The sequence below is a fragment of the Brachypodium distachyon genome, chromosome 2 (assembly GCF_000005505.3).
Source record: "Brachypodium distachyon strain Bd21 chromosome 2, Brachypodium_distachyon_v3.0, whole genome shotgun sequence".
NCBI lineage: Eukaryota > Viridiplantae > Streptophyta > Magnoliopsida > Poales > Poaceae > Brachypodium > Brachypodium distachyon.
The window spans coordinates 21,907,386-21,931,410 of NC_016132.3; the positions used below are offsets into that span (position 1 = coordinate 21,907,386).

General features: G+C 45.0%; 2 protein-coding genes and 1 long non-coding RNA gene across 3 annotated transcripts; all 3 read left to right on the plus strand.

Moving 5' to 3' along the window:
* Nucleotides 1–4,363: 4,363 nt before the first annotated feature.
* Nucleotides 4,364–6,353, plus strand: LOC104582648 (protein TonB). The gene is made up of 2 exons (XM_010233024.3): nt 4,364–4,652; nt 5,969–6,353. Exons 1-2 carry the CDS (start codon nt 4,485–4,487, stop codon nt 6,074–6,076), a joined length of 276 nt encoding a protein of 91 aa, XP_010231326.1. The 5' UTR covers nt 4,364–4,484; the 3' UTR covers nt 6,077–6,353.
* Nucleotides 6,354–9,927: 3,574 nt separating this feature from the next.
* On the plus strand, nt 9,928–13,304 carry LOC100836023 (tubby-like F-box protein 8). Its single transcript, XM_003568324.4, has 5 exons — nt 9,928–10,236; nt 11,031–11,589; nt 11,756–11,843; nt 12,008–12,140; nt 12,231–13,304. The coding sequence occupies exons 2-5, from the start codon at nt 11,224–11,226 to the stop codon at nt 12,979–12,981; spliced, it is 1,338 nt and encodes a 445-aa protein (XP_003568372.1). The 5' UTR covers nt 9,928–10,236; nt 11,031–11,223; the 3' UTR covers nt 12,982–13,304.
* A 3,689-nt stretch (nt 13,305–16,993) lies between these two features.
* LOC106866264 lies at nt 16,994–23,614 on the plus strand. The gene is made up of 2 exons (XR_001406415.2): nt 16,994–22,952; nt 23,093–23,614. It is a non-coding gene; the product is annotated as an uncharacterized LOC106866264 (long non-coding RNA).
* The last annotated feature ends 411 nt before the right edge of the window (nt 23,615–24,025 follow it).

Consider the following 24,025-nt stretch of genomic DNA (forward strand, 5'->3'; position numbering starts at 1 on the left):
ACTAGAGGTTCATCTTTTATCTGATCCGTTTATTTTGGACCTAATGGTTATGATCGGAATTTTTCATATTTTCATTGAATAAAAGTTTTTACCTGATACATCATATTAGTACATAGTTATAATTTTTTAAGTACTCACTAGTAACTAACTCATTCCTATAAAAAATATAGATCATAATGAATGGAACTGAGCTTATTGCTTAATATTCTCACGATTCATGAAACAAACCAAAAATAAATAAATAAGGTTGAGAGGTTGTAACATGTTGATTGCCTAAGGAATTATGTTGCATTTAGCACCATAAAATTTTTGACTTAACACTAACCGTAGCATATTTGGCCCTTAAACCAATTCGATGTTTCATTCTAACCCAACAGGCATGTTTCTCTCATTAAATCTTGATCGTTAAATCTAAGATTTGATCGTCAAAATAACTGAGACGGTGTGGCCTTTGGTATCACTCATTGTGTTCTTAATATATATCGGTCGGTGGGTTGTAAATTTAATTTTTTTTATTTGTATACACTTACACTATTTGATTTGTTGCTCATAATTCATAATAAAAGTTCAGAGAATTTCACATTCCGCCATGTATAATTTCACATATAATCTTAGAGAATTCCACATTCTGCCATGTATAGTTTTCATAGAGAGAGTCTTTTCTTTTCATGTCTTTGTGGCACTTCCTTACCAGATTTAATAGCTACAGAGTATAATGCAGACATCAAGCAAAACGCAAAACGTGCAATGGTAGATATATATGGCCGAAATAGAAACAACTTTACATATTTGACACGGGTAAAAATCGATTAGATACAAGTACATACCACACGTATCATCATCGATTAACAGTACTTATTCATAAGAAATTAACAAAAAAAGAATGCACCGCACGTACATGCGTGCGACTAATGTGGTGCTAACATTTCCTCCCCTATTGCGTGTTTCAGTAGAGGAAATATGCGAGGAAAGAGGCAACGATGGCGGCGGGGGCGACTGCCACGCCGGAGGCCTCGCTGGTGGCAGCATGAGCGTCGGAGGCCACGACGGCGGTGGCCGAGGCGGCAACGACGAGGGCGGCGAAGGCGATCTTCTTCATCTCCATGGCGTACGGACGGGTAGAGAGTACTGGCGAAGTGATGCGAGAGATGGAGTTTATTTGTTGGATTCTTATTTAGCTTGACTGTTGATTGATGCTTGGAACAGGGTTTTATAGGTCCGTGGGGGCGTGGGGGTCGTATGGCCACGAGTGTTCAGGAGGAAGGTTAGGGGGGTCGCTGCTTTGAATAGCTTTAGGATGGTTAATGGTGGATTGGAGAAGGTCAGAGAAGGATGCAAAATTAGGAATGCATGATATGCGAAGCGATCGACCAACGGACACGGTTGTTCTTGAAGCCGAATTAGAAGGCACTGGCCCAGGACATGCAAAGATATGCAGAGACGGAGCTGCTCGTACGTGGGAATGTGACACGGAGTCACTCCGTAATTCCGTACAGCAATATTTCATAAGTGAAATGAGTTGCGGTTGTCGGCGTTGCTTAGACTTTGTTGTTGTTCCTTTGCGGCCGCGGTTACATTTGTTTTGCTCGTGGCGTTCACAGTGAAAGCCTTGCCTGACCTCTGTCGGTGCCGACGACGGCGACGCTCTCGCCCGTCGTTCCCTCCTTGGTGGTGTCGTCGAGGAGCCCCGACCAACCTCCATGCCCCGTGGTCCAATCCTTCGGGTGAAAACCCAGATTTGGCTTGCCGGATCGGACAACGGCGACGTTGTTTACGTCGCTCGCTTGTTGGAGGCGTTGTTCTTGGAGGATTACCCTTGGTTGGAGCGTGCCCTTGTGGCATACGCCTTGGCTCTAGCAAGCAGGTCTTGGCACACTGATATCGTGCAAGTGCGCCACCTTGGAGGGCAAGGGTGGTGGTTAGCGGGGGATCCCGCGCTGCGGCATCTTGGTCGCATGGGTGCACTCGACGGGTATCGACCGACAAAACTGGGCGTTTGTTATGACCAACAGGGGAGCGGTGAGATATGGTGGCGCAATTTTCGGAACGAGCGCGGCGATCGGCGGCTCGAAGCTTTTGTAGTTGACGAGACGCCTCACGGGCTTGTCTTCGAGTTCTGTGAGGCTTGTCTTCGAGTTCTGTGAGGCCGGCGGGCCGCGGCGTCTTTTCACTATCCTGTACTTGTGTATTTGGCATTTAGCCTTAGGGTTGTACTTATTTAACTTTGCTTCTTGGGTCTGTTTTAAAGAAAAACTTTGTTTCCTGGGTCGCCTCCCTCGACCCATTCTGTAAATAAAGAGTTGTTTCGTTAAAAAAGAACTTACTGTCATAGGAACTTTTATGAATGTTCAAGAAAGCTATACTCATGTAATGTGTTACACATCCTACATGTATTACTGGATGCATAGTAAGGTTATGTTGGATTTTCTCCGCGTTCTGATTTCTATGTCCACGCTCTTTGGTCCCTCTTTGGCCCTTGGTTACGACAACTTTGATTCGTCGCAGTAGAATGGATGCGTGCATCGATTGATGCAAAGGCCGGAGTCATACATATTATGGACTCCTCAAATTGCTATTGCAAAGAGGCGTAGAATAACTTTATGTCTAAATTCACGTAATTTTGCATTAATATATATGTGACTTATGAGCGGCCTACAACTTGTGGCATGGCGTGTAGTAGCGGTTAGCACTTTAATTCTATCTTCCTTGTTAAGCTACGCCATGCTATAAGCCCATCCACAAAAATATGGTCAGCCATTGCTTCTGCATATTCCATATCATCTAGAATTGGCAGTAAAATAACTTACACAATGAGTTACATTTTAAGTTGGCTCTGCATATGCTGTTAACATTAAGTGCGATGGTATACATTGGTAACGGAGAGTGACTCTTTGCCAACGGACGGTTTTGGTTCTCTGCTCCCTCCTAGTTTCAATCTTCCACATGATAAGCGATTATTCAAATAAGAGCAAGCTAATCAACACTTTGTAAATGGCCTTGAGAGTCAATTTCTCATTTTACCATTGTCTTTGGGTGACACGATAAAGAGTTAATTACCGACCTTACCTTTGCATTCCATACAAATTACTAGTCATTTCCAACGATTGTTACAGTGGTTGGACTGCTAGGTAGACCTTCATTAAAGTACCAGGAGACATTCTAGTCCAGGTAGTGAATTGACGGGCAGTTGTCTCCTCTCCATTGATCTGTGCTGTTTGTACTCATCCTCCAAACTATCACAAACTTTTCCAGTTTTGCTTTGTTTTCTTGTCCAGACATTTAGATAGTGGATACATATATACATACGGCGGACCGAGTATTATCATGGTGACGAGGGTGTTTTGTTCCATCCTCACCCACCTGAGTTCGAGTCATCGTGCTTGCAATTTCGGGTGGATAGACAAGGTTAACAGAGGTCACCTCTATTTTTGTGCTCTGTTTTCTTCGTTTGAATGTTTAAATTTCATTTTCATTAATTTTGGACACGCTCTGAGATCTCTGTTTTAAATGAAAATATTATTGCATATTGCTGGCCTGCTTTTAATTCGCACCAAGCTACACACAATCTGAATACTGTTGGACATACAAATAAGTATTTATATCTAGAAAATTATGTGCCAATGAAACGCAAAAAGTGTGTAGCGAACGGATTGAATGTGCAATATCTATAATTGAAAAATATCTTACTCTCTCTCGTCAGCGGAAATCGAGCAGTTAATGACAGAAGATTGTGCTATCATCATTAGTTCATTGTGGAGTACGTTCCTAACAATATTTTAAATTAAATATGGGCTATTATTGTAGATTCCGTTTTACGACCTTTATAAAAATTAAAAATATATTAATTTGGTTTTTTCAGAACAAAAGATATTAATTTGCTAGAAAAGGATAATCAAACTTCAATTGGAAATTTGTAACTAGAAAAAATTAACTCAGAAACTTTAGTTGCGCCCACGAAACAATGCTATGGATCCTGTAAGACGTGTTCCATGCCACTTCGAGTCTTCGACCGTTCGACGCCATATGCAGGCTACTCCAGCGTGCAGCTTGACTGACGACACCCACTGACCACAGCTGCACCAACGAACAAATCAACCAATTAATTTATTTACTAAATTCAGCTATTGTGCTGACGGACCATCTCAGCTCGCAGCCTCGCACACAGAATTTTTTTATTTTCCAGATAACCGCGCACATAGAGCTGGAGATATTTCCCAGCCAAGCATAGAAAAAAGAAGCAGCAGAAAATCTTCGTTGATACCGAAGCCCTTGCCAGGCTGCATGTACTAATATATTACTGGCCATCCACAACATCCATTCTGTATCAATTTGTTGATTTGTTCGTTGGTGGAGCGGCCGACGCTGCTTACAAAACGTCGCCTTCATCCGCCCTTCTTAATTACTTCCTCCGCCGCGAGCGTACCATTTGTTCCAACGTCTGACGTTGCTATAGCAGCTAGCTACGTCGCGAGAGCCGGAGAGAAATGGGGAACTGCGGGCTGAAGCCGAAGGCGCTGGGCGACGACGACGCTCCCCCACCGCCTGCCGAGGCCGAGCCGCAGACACCGCCGGCGACCGGAGAGAAGGAAGGCGAGGAGGCGCCGGCGGTGGAGGAACCTAAGAAGGCCGCCGTGCCCGGGGAACAAAGCGAGGTGCAGAGACTTGCTTATCTATAAGCTTCAGCTAGTTGTCGCAAGACAGAAGAAAAATTGTTCAGTTCCATCAAATTTTCTAGTTTTTCTTTTTCTTTTCTTTCCTTGTTATGCATAAGATTGTGGAGAAAATCTTATGCGATCTGGGTCGCAGCCTCGCAGGGTTGCTCGATCAAAGTAGGATCCATGCGCAACTGCTTCTCACTCGCTCGATCATTTCGGGAAATCCAAACTCTTGCCGATCGGGTCCCACGAGCGACCAAGCTGCATAGGATCTTTTCTCCTAAGATTGCTATGCAGCGCTTGCGTTGCGTGGCTTCATGTTCACTCCCTGTTAGTTCACATATACATGCATCTCTTGATACAATATTGTTGATTTGTACTTTGATATCAAGATTGTTGATGGACTAATGCATATAGAACTAGATAAATACTCTCTCCGTTTTCAGATACAAGATGTTACAAGATGTTCTATGTTTGTCCTAAATCAAACTTATTAATATTTCATCAAGTTTATAGAAAACATAGCAACATGTACGAGTCGAAATTAATTTTGTTAAATCTTTCGTGATATATTCACTCCGTCTCATATTAAGTGACATTCTATTATATGTATGTATATGTATGTAGACGCATTTTAGTATATAGATACATTCATATTTAGACATATTTGAGTCACTTAATATGGGACGAATAGAGTATATCTTTGTGGTATATGGTTATTCGATACCGTAGCTGTTAGAATTTTTTTTTTCTATAAAGACCATCTAGCTTCAGAAAATAAACAAGAAAGAGACGATAGTTTCGGCCCAATGTCTATGGCTCTATGGTCCCGGAACATGGGCCTTTTTTCAATTCGGCTGATCTTTATGGTATATACAGTAATTGCGTGGAGTAGGCCTGGTACCCAGTTAGCCCATAATGGTCTGAGTTCTTATGTTCTTAGGAATCTGTCAGCGCTTGCCCTAAACAAAGAGCACGTTAGTGCTAATCCCTTTCCTTTTTGTAGTTGCTCTAGAAAAGTAATTGCCTCCCTTTTTGCCTCGAAAAGTTGCTTTTATTTCATAGTACATTTTCTTGAACTCAGTGGTAGAAGCAATTTACCCCATAGGTCCACTTCCTAGCAAAGTAGAGCAAGTACCAGCAAGGATAACAACTAATCAGGGTACTGTGTACCTGGTATACAAAGTAGAGCAAGTACTAGCAAGAATAGCAACCAATCAGTGTACTGTGTACTTGGTATATGAAAATTTTGTGTGCGTATTGATGCCAATGAGAACTTGCTGAACCATGCTGTGTACTGGACCGTGCAACAGGAAGCTACGACCGCAGCAGCTGAAGCAGAGAGACCTGAAGACCCGAAGGTACAGGAGGAGAGCGGCGGCGAGCTTCCGGAGTCGACTCCGGCGACCGTCGTCGCTTGAAGTCAAGTGCTAAAACGAATGGCTTGTTGTTAAGGGATTTGCTTTAAATCCCTTCAACACAATTTCTAAGACATGATCCGGATTCTTGTAATTGTTTGAATTTGCAAAAGAAGTGTCTTCGGTTAAATTGGATAAGTTCGTTCTTCTTTTCTTTGTTTCCCTTTGCCTCCTGCTTTGGATGGGTGCGATCCTCGGTTTGTTTTATTTTCTTCTACTGTATGTTACTAATTGTTAGCTTGGTGGATGGAAATCAAGAAATGGAATTACTTTTCATTGATGTAACGTGTTGTCTTATGCTGCTCAAACATATCGAATGGCAAGCGAGATTTGCTGAACATGTGTACGTGCCGAATGATTATAAGGCATTGTGAATATTCTAAAAATATATCATGGTTGTGTCGTGCACATGCATTGGCAGGTATGCACCCCTGAAAAAAGAACGCGGTGCAGATCCTTCTTAACCAGGGGAAATGAGGTTCGCTATCCAGAGAGAAAAGATGTGCGATCAAGGAATTTCTTCGCAAGAACCACACGGAACGATGGCACGGTTTCGCTACTAGTGCTACTGCGCCATTAATCAATTTTTTTTTAGGATGCGGTCCACGATATTCGAAAAATGATATTCGAAAAATAGAATTGGTCATGTTCATGAGGAAAACCAGGCCCAAAAACCGATACAAATGCACGTCTTGTTCAAAAAAAACCGTGCGAAAAACCCTGACAAAGAATATACACAAGAGCTGAATAAACAAGCCGCCACCGCAAAGACGAAGACCTCCTCCGCTCCAACGACGCCGAACAGAAGAAGGTAAGCAGAACGGGACTTCTTCGACGACCGGAGACAGAAAAGGTTGCCCCGACAGGAACGGCTCGCGCATCGGCAAGCCTGTGTAGCACCCCACCGCAGCGAGCAAACTTCGCCGCCAAACGAGGGCTCCAAAGGCAATGCCTCCAAGGAGGATACGACATCCGAGGACGTCGCCGTTGCCCGACCCGGACCCCGAGTCAGAGCTTTCGTTCGGAGGCGCCTCGCTTGCGAAAGGTGAGATGTGGCAGAGCTGCACAACAACGCCTTCAAGAATGAAAACGACGTCCAAGGACGTCATCATCGTCGGCACCGACAACGTCGATGCAGAGTTTTCACTCGCTGCTGCCACACCCACCGCGGACAAGAGCGGACAGAGGTCCTGACCAGAGGCCACCGCGCCAATGCGAGCGCCGGCAAAGCTCGCCGAACGCCACGCGCCAAAACCACCACGAACATCGGCCAGGGCGCCGCAACCGTCCCAAGCACCGGATCTGGCCATACCAACCACAGGAGCCGGCATGGCCGTGGCCCGTCAGGCCTAGAACGGGCCCGCAGCACTGGGGATGCCGCCGCACGCCAACACCATCCCCGGAACTGGCGCCTCCATCACTGGATCCGGCCACGCGAGCCACGGAACCGGCGCCGCCCGCCCCATCACCGCCGCGAACAGCGGCCTCCGCCACGCCCCGGCGGCCTCAAGCGCCGCTCCGCACCAGCGACGAACGCTCCAGCGGCCACGGAAGGCGGCAGCCCCGGCCGCAGCCCGCCACGCACGCGCCGGCCACGCCGCAGAACCGCCGCCATCCCCACAGCCCGCCGCCCCCAAGCCGGATCAGGACACGCCATCCACGGATCCGGACAAGCCACGGCCGGATCTAGCCTCGCCGACCAGAACGCCCGCGCGCCGACGCGCTGCAGCCACCGCGCCGCCGCACACCAGCGGCAAAGGACCTCGCCGCCGCCATCCTCGAGGGCCGCACGGGCTTTCCCGTCCGTCGTCTTCGGCAGCGACCAGGGGAGAGAGGGTGGGTGAGGGGGACGGTGGCAGGCCGGGGAATCGACTCCCGTGCCGCCCCTGGAGAGGAGCGACGCGAGAGAAAGAAGCTGACTTGCTTCCTCTTTAATCACCTTTGCGGTGCTCTGTACTGTGAAAAAAGTTAAACGACCAAGATAATGTTTCCAAATTGGCAAATAACCACGTTAAGCCATCGCAATTCGCAAATCAAACCAGTGCAGCCCGAGAGATCAACTTCCCCGTCCGTACGTGATGCCGTCAAGATGATCCCAAATACACTCCACGGAACGGTCGGATCCACACGATGCGCATCGATCGGTTGTCATTCGTCCATCCCCCACGCGCACAGCTAAGTTGCATCTGATTGAATCCTTTTTTTTTATTGAATCTAGCTCTAGCTGTGACGAAAACAAACCAAACCGAAGTCGCGAAGCAGCCCAGCACCTTCCGGACTCCAGAGACCGAGATGAGATGAGATGAAGACGAGCCCATCCGGCCGTGCGGGAGTGCGGGACTCTTGTGTGCTGACAGCGTCGTCGGAGCTAACAACACTAGTCTCGTGGAGTACGGAGTAGTACCCACTAGATCGAACACGACGGATTCGGATACGTCACGCCTGCCACGCACGACTTTGGTTTCGAACGAACAGCCGGCGAGAGCACACGGCATTGCAAGGACGACGCACCAGAGAGACAACCAGAAAGATCTCAAAAAATCCGGTAACCGCCCACGTATGCCAGGGCCCACAGACAGACGCTAACAAAAACAGACTTGTACTAGTTGTGCCACCGTGACGGTGCACGTGGCGGTATCCGGCGCGGCTGCACCGACCGGCCCCTCCGGGTGGTGCGGGAAAGAGACAAGCTTCCATGGGACACCTAGGACTCGCACGCGGCGCCACACGCCACTAGCAACAGCACGTCCAGAACAGTAGAGTACCTCTGGCTAGCTCCAGCGGAAAAGCTCGATCCTTCGACGCTTCGTTGAACAGGTCAGAAACGTACGACGACGACACGTTAGAGCAAGAATAATAAGGTGACGTAAGCAAGTTTAATGCTGCTAACCACTGTTGCAAACTCTTTGTTTAATGGCGGCTTTTCGAGCGAAAGCGTCTTTAGGTTATGGCTAATGAATGCGCGCTAATTAAGCACGCCGCGCCGGACGGAGAGAGACACACACGGATTTCTAAGCAAAGTCCCCCCCTCACATTCCGCGCCGGCCGGCCGGCACAGATTCTGCGACGTGCATTTCTTTTACCACCCACAGTAAAGAAAGGCTCGGTGCCGATACCGATGACACGAAAGGTTCGCTCGAACGACGGAAAGCGCGCACGGGGGAAGACAGAGTTGAAAGTGAAAGTTCGCTCGTGTTGCTTTGTGCCTAGTACGGGTATACATGGGTCTGTCGTCTTATGGTTTGTGTGCGCAACGGTTCATCTGTCACGTCTCTGATTTCCAGCCGTTTTGACACTAGAGAAGACTTGTACACAGTTCCCGTAGTGGAGCGGCCTAGCGAGAAGATGCACCACCGCTAGGATGGTCCAGGTCCACCAGCGAGCGACCCGGCATGATTTTTACTCGCTCCGTTTCATAATTTTTATCGAGAACTTCTAAAAAGTGATGCATCTATTTGTAAAAAATATAGAGATATATGTAAAATTTCGACAAGAATTATGCGACCGAAGAAATAGTTTTACAAAATGGTTAATTAACACATTTCCCCAGCACCCGCACTAGCTCCGGGAACCCCGCCCGCGCCGCGCCCACGGTCTCAGAGCCAGAACAGCGAAAGATCGAAGAAGAGAAAAGAAAACCAAAAGCGACCCGTTTTCCCTGGCGCCGGGTCGAAAGCCAAAGGCGCGCCCAGGCGGTCGGGCAGAGCGGCATCCGACCTGACGCCGTCACGCGCTCTCGGGCAGGTCGGCACGGCAGGAAACGGAACGGAACGGAAAGGTCAACCCCGAGCCGCCCCACGCCCGTGGACCAGAGGAAGAGTGCGGACGAATCGGGACGATAAACAAACGCCAGGCACCTCCTGTGTACTCCCAGCCTCATCTCGTCATTTCCCCGTCTTTCTCTTCCGTTGGTCTCTCGTCTCCCTCTTCACACCCGCCTCGCCTCCTCAGCTCCTCTTCTCTCTCTCTCTCTCTCTCTCCCGTCCCACCCTCTTCGCGTGGCCAAGAAAAGGGAACCAGCAGACACGGAAGGCGTGCGGAGTCGGAGAAGGAAGGGAGCTCTGGATCGACCCGGCGTTTCGATTCGCCTACCCAGGTGACGGCGCAGCCGGGAGGAGGCAGGCTCCGGATCGGGAAGGTCGTGGCCCGGCGTTCGCGCTGATGTGAGTTTTCTCCGGGAGTTTTTCCTTTTCTGCTTGAGTTAGCGTTGTTTTTACTTTATCTGATTCGATTGATGCGTTGGTTTCGCATGTAAAAGCTCTTGTGGCGTGGGTACTTTTGCCCGTTCCGGGCGTCTCCTGTCCGGATCCGGAGGTTGTGTGTCGTCCGGATGCGGTAGTAAATGCGCCGTTTTTGGGAGAAATTTTTTTCGGGGGAAATTCGTCGAGCATTTTTGTCTGCTCGTCAGTTAGTTTTGGTCCGTGGGAAGAAACATATTGTGCTGTCCTAATAATGCTTCGGCTTGACTGCTACAGAACCTTGCAGATCTTGTTTTCGTACGGGTCCCATCTTAGTTTACTTGACCCGTCGATTTTTTACTACACATGTACTTCGAAGATCCATCCCCCTTCTTCTTTTTTGTTCTATCCATGCTGAATCCGGTGTGAAATGGGGGTCCGTCGCCCTTGATCTTATTTCCATGTTTGTTATGGGTTAGCTATACATACAGTATCGAGATTTCTTTCTCGAAATGTCGCAACATGCCACGAGAGTGTAAGATGCCTTTTGTTACGGCTTCGGCATGGCTTTGGGCCTCCTTTCGCAGCTATACTCACAACCATTTTGGATGTGTTATTTTTAGAGTCTCAAAGGCTACTTTTTTCTCTTGAGATTTGTTCAAAGAAGGTGTGATTTCTAAAAAAGTTGCATGGCTAGTTATACTGGAATTATCATATATGTTATCCATGCTAAGACCCTGACGCTTTCTCACCAATATTCTTTTCGCTCTCTCCCGCAGGTACAGATTGATGATTGTTTCTACGTAGACATACTTCAAACCAGTAATCCTCGCTCTGGCGACGTGATCTTTGATAACTGTTCCAATAAGTGGAACATATAGGAAGCTTGTCGGTGGCCTTAGCCGGTATATACAGGCAATTTGGCAGCAGGCTGAGTGTCGGAGTCTCCTGCTTCGCAGCTAGCTAGCGCAGATGTCGTTCCGCAGCATAGTTCGTGATGTTAGGGATGGTTTCGGTAGCTTGTCGAGACGAAGCTTTGAGGTGACCATCTCTGGCCTCTCTGGTCTCACCGGGCATCACAGGGGAAAGTCCCAAAGCACGGTGCATGAGCTCCGTGACGCCGATCTCATAGTCCAGGAGAGCCGTTGGGCTTGCCTTCCTCCTGAACTGCTCCGCGACGTGATCCGGAGGCTGGAGGCCAGCGAGAGCACCTGGCCGTCGCGGAAGCATGTGGTGTCCTGTGCAGCAGTTTGTAGGGCCTGGAGGGAGATGTGCAGGGAGATTGTGATTAGCCCAGAGTTTTGTGGAAAGCTTACCTTCCCAGTCTCTCTAAAGCAGGTACAATTCCACATCCTCCAATGAAAGCAAACTTTGAACTCCATGCTAGCAAGAATTATATTTTGTTCCTAGTGATGCCAACATCTTAGGGTGCTAGATGCCTTGGTTATTTCCATACTGCTTCTGTTGATGATATTGGCCATGACACTTGTTTTCTTTTCCACAGCCTGGTCCTCGAGATGGAATGATTCAATGCTTTATAAAGCGAGATAAATCGAAGTCTACTTACCATCTCTACTTGTGCCTAAGCACTGGTATGTTACATGCTTTTTTACCTGTACAAATATAGCTTCCTTGGATCTGTTTACATCACCAAAAGCACGTCTTTTGCTGAATACCAGCTATCAGCCTAGCATGAATTCTCATCTCATCGAGCAAGTATATTGCTGATATTTTGTTTAATTTTATTTTGAATCAGCGGTACTTGTGGAGAATGGTAAATTCCTCTTATCTGCTAAAAGGAACCGCAAGACAACCTGCACAGAGTATGTTATCTCAATGGATGCTGATAACATCTCAAGATCAAGCAGCACCTATATTGGAAAGCTGAGGTACTTGTTACACATGTATACATACCGTGAACATTTTCTTGTGGTCTCATGTATTCAACAATAACCTTGTCGTTGTATTATCATTTTCAGGTCAAACTTCCTCGGCACAAAATTTATAGTATATGACACACAGCCCCCTCATGATGGGGCTGTAGTTCCTCCCGTTGGACGGAGTAGCCGGAGATTTAACTCCAAGAAAGTCTCTCCAAAGGTGCCATCTGGAAGTTACAACATAGCTCAGGTCACTTACGAGTTAAATGTTCTTGGCACTAGGGGCCCTAGGAGGATGAATTGCATCATGCAGTCCATACCTGCCTCCTCTGTTGAGCCTGGTGGCATAGTCCCGGGGCAGCCTGAACAGATTTTGCCCCGAGCTTTAGAAGAGTCGTTTCGAAGCATCACCTCCTTCTCCAAGTCATCCATTATGGACCGGTCCATGGATTTCAGTAGTTCCCGTGATTTCAGCAGTACCCACTTTTCGGACATCGCTGGAGGCACAATAAACAGTGATGAAGAGGAACAAAATAAGGAGAGGCCCCTAGTGCTCCGCAACAAGGTCCCGAGGTGGCATGAGCAGTTGCAATGCTGGTGCCTCAACTTCCGTGGCCGGGTAACAATTGCCTCGGTGAAGAATTTCCAGTTGATCGCGGCGCCACTCCAGCCCCCAGCAGGGGCTCCAACTCCTTCTCAACCTGCTCCACCAGAGCAGGACAAAATCATTTTACAGTTCGGGAAGGTGTCAAAAGATATGTTCACGATGGACTACCGCTATCCGCTCTCAGCATTCCAGGCTTTTGCAATCTGCTTGAGTAGCTTCGACACGAAGTTGGCCTGTGAATAGATCGACATGGAAAGTCGATGGAAGCATAACCTGAAGTGAAGGGATGTGTGTTCCTTTAGGATTCTAGATCATGGGTGCCTTGTGTTTCCATCTTGTTGCTTGTAATCTCTGCTCGTTTGTAGCTTGGAATTGGTCTGTGATCTTTCACCAGCTGGAACCATGATCTCTAGGCTCCTTTGTGGCTATAAGTTCATGGATGTGCTTCCTCGTTTAACTTAGAGATTTCTTTAACTTTAAGCCTATGTTAATGGTTGTTTTAAAGCTTTACATGGGTACCTCTGTCTGGTAAAGAACAGAAAAAGGCCGTTCCTTCTGTTTTACAACTGTTGGGCATGTGTGCTTGCTTATTCTATAAGATGAGAATCATACTCTCCCATCATGGGGACTTTGTCTCACACGATGAAGCCTTCTCCTTAGCCCTTGCCCTTTTAGCATGGTTGTTGGTGAGCATTATAAGTATCATCATTGCATCATTTAAAGTGCCTGCCTCCGTTGCTTGGCGCGTTAGATGCAGTGGTTTGGCCTAATAGGGGAATCATGGCACATGTACCTGCCTCCTTTCCGTCTGCTGAATAAAGTTTCGAGTGTTTCATGATCTCCTTTTGTGAGTCGAGCTCTTTTCAGCACGGAGGAAGATGGCACATTTTCTGCTGTGACAACAATGAGCAAACAGTACAGCTAGGAGAAGGAATAAATAAAGTGGTAAAGAGGGGAGAGTGCATCTTGGCCCCATGATGAGTGTGACTGGATGAGAGGAATATTTTTTTTTCTTTCTGGATATGTATCATGTACTATGTCACTGAGCTGGAATGCACGCAATTGGACGATGAAATGGATCAGCCATTTCTCTTACAAGGATATCATACAAAGCTGGTTTGTCTGGAGAGCTTGGGTGGAAAAAATAATTGAGTAAGTGGTGCACGGTAATCAGGTAATCAATCCAAGTGCAGTGGGAAGTTCTCACGGCTCCCTGTGTGGTGACTCTGCAGAAATGTCACATTATCTTGATTAGGTCAGCTGTGCACCCTGGGCAGCGCGAGTGGTCTCGGCACTAATTCAGTAGATGGCGACGGCAATCAAATCAGGTGTTTGAGCCTTATTACGAGGGATTAAAGCCATTGGGCGTGAGCATTACGTGCAGTTTATTGCCTCTTGGACAAAGCTGCCATCCTGAGGAGAAATATGTTGATTGTTGATCCGCTTGTTCAGATCAGGAGGAGGACAGGATAAAATCGCTCTACGTGTGGGTGGGCTACCATGGACGCAAGCATCAATTCAGGTGAGGAATTTCCGATCGAATCGTGGACGCCAATGATGGATGGAACGACGGTGCGTGATCCCTCCCACTAGGGGAAGCGCGTTGATTCTCACTTTATCAGTAGTAGGAATGATGCCATGATGATCGGGCAATCCAATTCTTGGTGCTGGGATTGAGAGACCCGATTCTCCATTTTCTGCAATCAATTCTTGGTGCTGGGATTGAGAGACCCGACTCTATATTTTCTGCAGGGTGGCTGCTGTTCGATCTGTAAGCGCGCTGTTTGCACAGTTTTCTTCGTCTTTGCTACTCACTCCCAGAAATAATAAGTGTGTCAGATTTTGTACTCCGTGTGAGTTAGTACAAAATCTGAGACACTTATTATGTATCGCAGGGAGTATAAAGAAGTGAAGTGCTGCCAGCTGCATGGTATACTTGTGCGTGCTAAATAACCTGAGAAAGTACGGAAAATCCTATAAAAAAATTGGCAGCATATGACAGCACCTGCATCTATCATATTACAACATTTTAAATCAAAATTTCGTACTTGCCTTCCAAAGTCATAGAGTTTCAAACTAGTTATTGACATCTATTGATGTCTATATTTCAACAAATTAATTTTGATTAGTTATCCAATCTCCATCATGAATAAAACGTTGATGGTTTATTTCTAAACCAGGCATTCTTTCTCCATTGGTGTTGCACATTTTGATTTGGGCAATTTCATCCCTCGAAATACTTTGGCACACACTTCCCTTACTCTATCTCATGGCCATCTACAATAGAGGGATAGAGAAATCTCGGTTTGAACCAACTAACCATTTGCATTCGGAGTGTTTGCTTTATTGTAAAGAGAGAGTTTCAAATTGCTCGTTGCTCGTTTTTACCCCGAGAGAACTAGGAATGTTTAGACTTATACTAGAACACTTCAAAGCAACGCGTATCCCACCCGATAGAAAAAGTCTCCTGCCCTGGCCGCCACCCAGCGCGGCCGGTCCAGATCAATCTCGTCTCCCGGCCGGTCGGCCGGCCGGGGAACGACATCCCTGCTTCCTCTACGTTTTGGTGCTATAGTAGGTCTTCAAAAATTAGGATTTGGTCAACCGGCAATTGTGCTATGGTGATGATGGCGGCACTGTGCGGGTCAAGAATAAGGTTTTCCCGACTCCTCATCCACCTCTCGACGGCGTTCCTGCTAGTGACGTTAAGGAGTGCGGGACGGTTGGTCGCTACACTTCTGGAGTGGTGGATCTGGTTATGTGTTTGTGCTTTACAGGTCATCTACACGTATCGGTTTATTGGTTTTTTTTTCGATCGATGAGACTCGGTCAGTTTTGACCTCATCGTGGAGTTAGTGCGGCAAGGTCTTCTTGGATCCATTTGTCCGGATCTGGGATGATCATCCAACCCTCTTTGTCGTTTTTTCTTCGAGGCGGTGGTCTTTTCTCAAAGCACTGTCGTCGGCGTCTTCTGGCTCCGACCGGCGACTTGCCGGCTGCTACGTCAACAACGGTTTCCTGGCTCCGATTTGGTTTGGAGGTCTAGAGGCAGCATTGAGGTTCGCTCACGGCGCGCCACCGATGAGTGCAGGAGGAAGACATCAATGTTTAACTACAAGAACTTGCGTGTAATTTTCTTTTACTTTAAAGATGGTTCTATCAGTGTTGATTGATTTTAATATATGGCCTTGGCCTTCTCACAAAAAAAATGAACTAGGAATGTTTTCTCAAGAAACCAAAATATGTTTGCTTTTCTTAGACAAACAAATCAGAAACAACTCAAAGAAAAATGAAAAAACACGATCCACATGAACATTGAAAAACTAGAAAGTTACATCAAATCATTTTGAAGTCAGCCGTTTGTAGCTCCATCAATCGTATCATGATGTTCTTCTATGCATTAAGTAAATAAACTACAGAAAAACCGCACTTTGTTCTTGTGTCTAGAAAATATGTTCACGCTCATAGTAAAAAAAAAGTCCATCGCTTCATAATAATTTGTTTGTTCTTTTGCGAGATAATAATTTTTTCGTTGATGCAAATAAAAATGTACGTGTATTTATCGAAAGAGTGTTCTTGTCAATTGCACAAAATGTCAATCTTTTCGTCATAATTTTTCCCACCGGTGCGAATAAAAATGTATGTAAATCGTTAAAAGAACGCGTGTTTGTGAACGTCTACGTCTGTACTGTGTATTTCATAAAAAATGTTCCTCTAAATTGTGAAAAGAAATTCATTGCCTCTGTAACAATTTGTTCACCGGTGCAATTTTTTGTATTTCATAAAATATTGCATCACAAATAACACATTGTTCCACGAGTGAGAAAATAAACTGAATTTTTTATGCGTGTAACAAAACGTACTATAGCATTTTCAAAATTAAAGCAATGAAAACACGACGTGTATTCTGTGATATTTGACAAATTTTATAACTGTAGCAAAACATACTGTAGAATTTAATTTTTCGCAAGGGTAACAACCAACTTACCGTGAGGCGTGAGGTCGACCCGCAGCGTGGTAGCACAACAACGCGATGCACCGTCGGTCCGTCGCGAGCGCGGAAGAGGAGATCACGAGAAAAGAATGAGCAGGAGGCAAACTGGCAAAGTGGGCCGACTCTCAAATCCGCAGGTCGTCGCGGCAGCGCCGTACTGTACATGTTATCCCCAAGGCCCAACCCAAATAACTCGTCCATAAAAAATTCCGGACCGTCGGACCTTTCGGCGCACCAGCCCACCGAGACGTCAGCTCATCAGGAAGCCGATGTATCACGCGGTCCTCGATCTCGTCGGAAAGAGCTCCGCGTTGAGGCATCAAAGCAGGAAAAAGCATTTCCTAAAAAAAAAGCAGGAAAAAGCAGGAATCGAGCCGGGTCGGAGAAACCCAAACCCTCGTGCCGTCCGCCCACCTGCCGCCGACAGGCCTCCTATCTTCTCGCCCTCGATCTGCCGGCATTGGCCCCTCCTCCTCCGCGGGATCTTCTCCGCCCCATCTCGCGTCTCCTACGGTTACTCTTTTCTCTCGATTTGTTCGATTTTTAGGTGGTTTGGTACCTTGATCTGGTCCATCTCTCTATTGTTTTGCCCTGTTAGTTTCTTCGGAGCATTTGCTCTGTTGTTTTCGCTTGGTACTTGGATTTACCCTTGGCCCGATGATGATTATGATGAATCTCTCATGGATGGATGGATGGATAGATAGATACAGGGTTTGAGCTCCAGATGGGTTCGCCCGTTGCTTTTGCAAGAACGAAGCTCCCTAAATGGCTAGTGCTGGCTGTCTTTTCTGTTCTGGGTGCTGAGGCATGTGTGCTTTGGGGATCGGACGTGAACTGTGAACAGTCACTGACAGATAGGACCGCCCATGCGGCAGGTCTTCTTCTTCTTCTTCTTCTTCTTCGCCGATCTACCAAGACACTCGTCTCTCGTCGCTCGTCGTCGTCTCCTCGTCTCCTCCGCCGATCTAACAAGACACGCCCCAGTGCCAGCTTTGAAGCCAGCTGCATTAGCCTATGCTGAAACTGAAATCTGAGGGCCATATCGCAATACAAATAGAGTACGGAACAGTATTTTTTTTGAACAAAAATAGAGTAGTATTTTGATCGGAGGTTAAACTCTATTGTTTGGGCACGCTGTAAAAACGCCATTTTGCAGTGTGCACACTGTGCTGTTATGGTGTGATATTGTCATGTGAAAGCCCAATGGGGTACTTGCACCTCGCATTGTGTCATAGATGGCGCATGGTTTCCTTTGCAGCATGCATGCTCTGCCTCTCTTGTTTCACTGTCTTGGTGTCTTTGCCTAGGTCTAGGCTATTGTTCTGAACAAGGGTACGTGCCTGATGGATCACTGATTGATAGAGTAAATCAATGGCACAAAAGCACTCGCATCCTTCCCTCATTCCATGTGTTCATCTGAGGATCAATTTTCATACATCTATATATTCTTTGTTTCTTTGTCGCTTTCTTATCATCATCATCATCATCTGATGTGTCATACTATCAATCGCAAACTTTCCTTTTGCCATTTTTTAATGTAGGTTATTTCTTTTAAAGTAAATCTGACATGCTAGGCATTTATCAAATGTCTTGTGTAGTAGCTAAACACCCATGCGTTGCTACAGATAATACAAATTAAACTGATTGTTATAGATGAATTAGATTAAAAACAACTATGATATATTAGCTATATTTGCTAGTAATAATATCTCTAACTCTGGTGGCAAATGTCATTGCCATCTCAGTTTATTGCAGTAGAATTGTTGTTTGCATTAGAAAGAAATGAGCTATTTTCACAATAGAAGGAGGTGACGGACCCCTGACCAGCAATTGTCTCTTTTATAAGAAGTAAAGAAGTTTACTGTCTTTTCTTTTTTGTTTTGCTGTCAATTTGGTTTTGCTACTCAGTACTTCGCTTTATGATACCTCTTGTTACCTCTTACCCAATTAAGATCCCAGCTGTAGACCTCTGGCTTGCACTCAGTTTCTATTTTCAGTAAATCTTGATGGTTCATTTTGTTTTATATGGTGGCTAGAAGGGCTAGCTTCTATAATGTATTGCTCAATGATGAAAACTGAAAATGTAGAGATGGCACATGGACATGATCCTCCTCCTCCTCCTCCTCCTCTTCTCTCTCTGCATGTGTGTGCGTGCACGCATGCACACGCATCAGCAGCAGCAGCAGTAGCAGCTCTAGTCACAGCAGATCAACCTTTGTACATGTCCTTACGGACAAATCGAAGATCATATCTTGTGCCATCAGTGAATGCTACATTATGACACCTGAGGGCATGATGCTTCCTTTTCGTGCATTATACAAATTACTGCTAAACTTTTCATTGATATATTTATTGTTTCATCTCCCAGCTCTGTCCCTATTGGGTTGGTGAGAACCCTTCATTTGAGCTGTCTCATATGTTTACATTTTGCATAATATTGCCGATTGCATCTTCAATTTTGTCCATTTGCTGTGGTTCCATTTGGTGATAGGTTTGGCTGTTACTCCCTCTGTCCACAATTAAGTGGACATATAGGAATTTTAAGACAAATTATGGACTGGGGTAGAGAGTGCATTGGGAAGGTGTCAACCACCATCTCTCTCTTTGATCCCCTCACCTCCAGTGAGCTAAGTGCATGTAAAAATGTTATTAAATTTGATTTCTGTGTGATGAGAGAGATGCAATTTTTCGTACTTTGAAGTTCTTTGGAAAGAGAAGTACACTCTTTCGTGGACAAATTTTAAAGCTAAACATCCACTTATTTGTGGATGGAGGGAGTAAAGTCTTCTTTTTCAGTTTTGAGTACCTTTCCTGTTTGTTGATTTGCTTATTTCAGTTTTCTTTTTCACTTGCGGGGTGCTTGCCTCAGCGGAGTAAAGTCTTCGGTGTTGGCCTGATGATTGTCGCGAGAGATCACCATTGTAAATCAGCTTTCATTTTGAGTTCCAATCTCCAAGTGGTAGCCTTTTACTGCAGTGAAGCTTTTGTAGTAGCCAAAACTGGTTTTCTCTCTTTAATGTGTGTGTTCGTGGTTTATTTTGGTATGCTATCTATCGTTTGGGCTTCAATTTTCTCCATGATTGTGGTGATAATGTTTCTTGTGTTGCTGTTAACCTGTTTTTGTTGTCATCTAGGTACAAACTGGCTCTGTTGTTCTGTTTTTCTTACTAGGGATCTACTGATCCGTTTGCTGCTTTTGTACTGTAGTATTACTATGTTTCCTCTTGTTGCTTGGATTTATGGTTGGCCCGGTGATGATTAATGGATGGAAAGATAGACCAAAGTAGGTTGTGAGCTTAAATAGACTGCCCTTTGCATTTGCTAAGTGTAAGCTCCTGGAATTGCTAATGCAGTGTTGGCTTTTATGTTCTGGGCGCTGAAGCATGCTCTGGTGGGATCAGATCAAAACTCTCACTGACTGCTTCTGCTCTTCTCTGACTTTCTTTCTTTCTTCTTCCTATTCCTTCCATCCCATGTCATTGCAACTGCCACGGCTGTTGTTGCCATGGTTGTACTATTCCGGGAACTTACTACCAATCCATCAAGACAATCTCTAGTGCCAGCATGGATGCCCACTGCATTAGCATGTGATGAAATACAACCAGTTTGAAATCTGAGGGCCATTTTGCACTACATATTTTCTATGTTGATTGGAAACAACTTATTTGCGTGGACAGACGATCAAGTGTCAGTAACTCAGTATGCACAATGCTTTACTGTGATATTATTGTTTAACGCACCATGATGAAATGGGCCCTCTGTGATTCCATGTCGTCATCTTTCCTAATTTCCTTGGTTGTAAATTTGTCAGGTGAACCAAAAGATCTTCTGTTCACTGTTCTTGAATTTTAATTTTAGATGGCCTTATGTAGTCCCTTCTTTCCTCCCGCTGCTGCTGTTGGTACAATAAAAGTCTTCTGCTACCACATTGCCGCTGCCAGTGGCGGTGCTTAATTTGAGAGATAATGGAGGTCTGATCAAATCCTTTGCTATCCGTGATGTAGTATCTTTGGTGTAGTGCATATCATATTTATTTTCTTTCATGCTTGTTCAGGTCTATTAGATAAGGCTGAAGCCTCCTTGAATCAGAATCTTTGAGAAGAACGGGTGTTTAGTATCTTTCTCAATGGGAATCGGTACCTTTTCTCTTAAGATGCAACATGCTGGCAAATGTGCATTATGTGATCAGATGATCAGATATGTTTTTGTCCTTGTTTGCTTACTGTACATCTTTTTTGTTTCTATTGTGGATGATCATAAATATGGAATTATGGAGCAATGGCTGCACCAAATTTCTTTTTCATCAAATCAGGATTTATGATTTCTTCTTGGTTGGTGGCTGTTGCTGCCACAGTTTTTTGCGTTCTGAAAGCCAGTACCTAATGATGGAAACTCAATATGCAGAGATGGCACATGACTGGATGACCCTGTTCCATCCTTCCACCATCTCTCTCTCTCTCTCTCTCTCTCTCTCTCTCTCACGGACTGCAGCATCATTCTAGATCATCCTCTTGTGCCATCCTTGAAAGCTGCACCAATGAGATCTGAGGGCACGAATTGCACTTTGAAGGGCATCTAGTCACTTGGGAGGTTTTATGCCTTCACAGGGCATCTATGACAGATTATTTCAGTCTCCATATGCTGTTAATAGGAAAGGTTATCTAGACATGCTTGCCTGTAATGTAACATAATGTTAGAATTTCAGTCTCTTTGATTGGAAGGAGTTTTATTGGAATTTTGGAGGGTTCTATTCCTAAGGAATTTTTCATATATAACTCGGCTTGATTTGCAGAATTTGAAACCATAGGAATTTTTCCTGTGGATTACTTTGCATGCACTAAAATTTCCATGAGGTCAAACCTTATAGAAAATTCCCTTTGTTTGTATGACAATTATTCAAGTAAGTTTGTGCATTTTCCCTGTGGTGCAATAAAATAGTTTTGAATTCATGTGGATTCAGCATGACATGATATTTAATTTCTATGTTTTCTTCTATTCCTGTGTTTTTGACATCCTTTGAATCAAAGAGGCTCTCAGTTCTGACATCAAATATATTTATGTTTTGATTTAAACAATCAAATTAGTTCAGATATGTTTCTGCCTTTAGTTGTTGCATAAGTGTTTTTTTAGAGTTATTGATCAGGATACGTAGATGGTGACCTGCTGCTTGTTGCTTCAGTTGTGTTCTATCCGGTGGTAGTCTGGTAAAAAACTAACATAAAAAAAGGTGTGATCGCTGATTTGTGGCTGCTGGATTCTCTTTGATTCAGTTATATTCTATGGGCTGTTACTGATGGGATGCCATTTGTGTTTACCTAAATTGGGCTATTACTATGGGCTATTATATTTATCTGAATTGATGTGACCACAGCAAGTTTTGAAATCTTTCTATGATGAGCGCCGTGCAGTTTTCACCTTACCCACTGCATTCTTCTGTTATGGTTGTTTCTGTGACAATGATTATTATATTGGGAAACTTGGTGGAGATAAAACTTGCGTTTCTGACGTGGCTAAGCAATAGTGGTTTCTTTAAAAAAAATCAAAATAGTTGTCGTTTATGATATAGCTAGTGATGATGTGGCATATCATTAAATGAAGAAAAAGATAGTAATTTGCAAACTAATAAATAAATGCATTATTATATAACTGCGATTTTCATCATGTTCTTCAGACGAGTGTCTTGGTGTCGTTGGAATTCGGCGGAGCTTGTGGGTTTGATTTGTGAACGGGCTTATAGGAGTCTGTAATTTTTATTTTTGGGGGGTCTTTTCTGCTTTGCTTCTTAAACTGTTGTTTTCTTCTGGTCGGTCTACCAGCTTCCGCAGGTTTTGAACTAATTGTACTACTGTATTTGTTACTCTAAAGAAATATCTTGTTATCTTCAACGTCATATCCTATATCTTTGGCCTATTTGGCCTCGTATCCGGTGAAAATATCTTTTCGGTGCAAACTTGCAAACTGTCTCTGGCCATCGGATCTATGACATATGCTCCAGATGAGAGGTGGGAATGTACCCACCACTTAAACGCATTTTTGCAGCAAACCCCATGCCTAAGTCCCACCTCGACACAATAGACGGGAGAAAAAAAGGCTTCGCTAATCGCCAAAGAGAAAAAATAAATAGAAAACCCTACTTCTTCAGGCTGCTGCCATGGAACGAGATCCCTTGTCCGATCGCTGGCCGTGGTGCCCTGCCCAGGAGCGCTGCACGACCTCCTCCGTAAGTGGTGGCACGACGTCCTTGGTCCATTCTTCTCTGACCGCCGCCGCTGGCGCCGCCCGTGATGCCGCGCACGACGCCAGCCGTGAACCTGGTTCTTTTGTTCATAATACTAATCTGTTGTTCATGTGAAAGTGTAGGTTTTGTTGAAGCTCCACAATACTTGTGTGTTCAGAAATCGCACGATGCATTTTTCAATGTGAACCTGGTTCTGGAGCTCATGTGTTGCATGAATTTTAGATGGGCTTTGTGCCTATATTCTGCCAGGAGATATCATAGACCCTGCCATTTGCATATCTTAATAGTGTAGCTATTGTGGGTTTATCTTAATAGTGTAGCTATTGTGGGAGCTGTTTCAAGAAAGTTTTGTGATCTCTTGACCTGTAGTCTAAATCTGAATGTTGTGTATCTTGATGAGATATTCATTTTTATGATGACATGTCAGAAACAAAAAATGTGAACCTGGAGCCGAAGTCTGAATGCTTTTGGCCCACAAAAAGAATTTTTGCATGTACAACAAGGGAAACTTCTAGATTGGTGTTTAGGCTCCAGTTCATAGATTTCTGTAGTTTCACTGTGTACAGCAATAGCAAAACAGCAAAAGATGACATATTTCCTGTAAATTCACTGTCATTCAAGAATGGCGTGCGGTACATTTTACATTGATTTGATTACAGCGACACAATAAGTATTTATAGTACTCTCTCCATCCAACAAAAGATGTCTCAAGTTTGTCAAAATTTGGATGTATCTAGACATAACTTAGTGTATAGATGCATTCGAATTTGAGTAAGTATCACAGAACCCATGGTTTCGGACGAACTGTATCACAAAACTTCACTTTTTGGTTTTCTTATCACCTAAACTCGATAATTGGGTAAAAGTGTATCGCTAAACCTGTAATCATGCTGTCAACGGCGCTAACATGGAAACTGATTCCGGGCTTCACCTATCGTTCTCTGTTACTTAATCTGGCTTAACCGATCGGTTTTGAGGCCGGTTCGGGCTGGTCGGGACTGGCATAAGCGGGGTATAGAAGGCCAGTCCCGACCAGCCCGAACCGGCCTCAAAAC

Coding starts and splice junctions, on each gene's coding strand:
- LOC104582648 (XM_010233024.3), top strand. CDS start 4,485: ATGGGGAACTGCGGGCTGAAGCCGAAGGCGCTGGGCGACGACGACGCT. Junction 4,653..5,968: donor TGCCCGGGGAACAAAGCGAG/GTGCAGAGACTT, acceptor ACCGTGCAACAG/GAAGCTACGACCGCAGCAGC.
- LOC100836023 (XM_003568324.4), top strand. CDS start 11,224: ATGTCGTTCCGCAGCATAGTTCGTGATGTTAGGGATGGTTTCGGTAGC. Junction 11,590..11,755: donor TCCCAGTCTCTCTAAAGCAG/GTACAATTCCAC, acceptor TCTTTTCCACAG/CCTGGTCCTCGAGATGGAAT. Junction 12,141..12,230: donor ACCTATATTGGAAAGCTGAG/GTACTTGTTACA, acceptor TATCATTTTCAG/GTCAAACTTCCTCGGCACAA.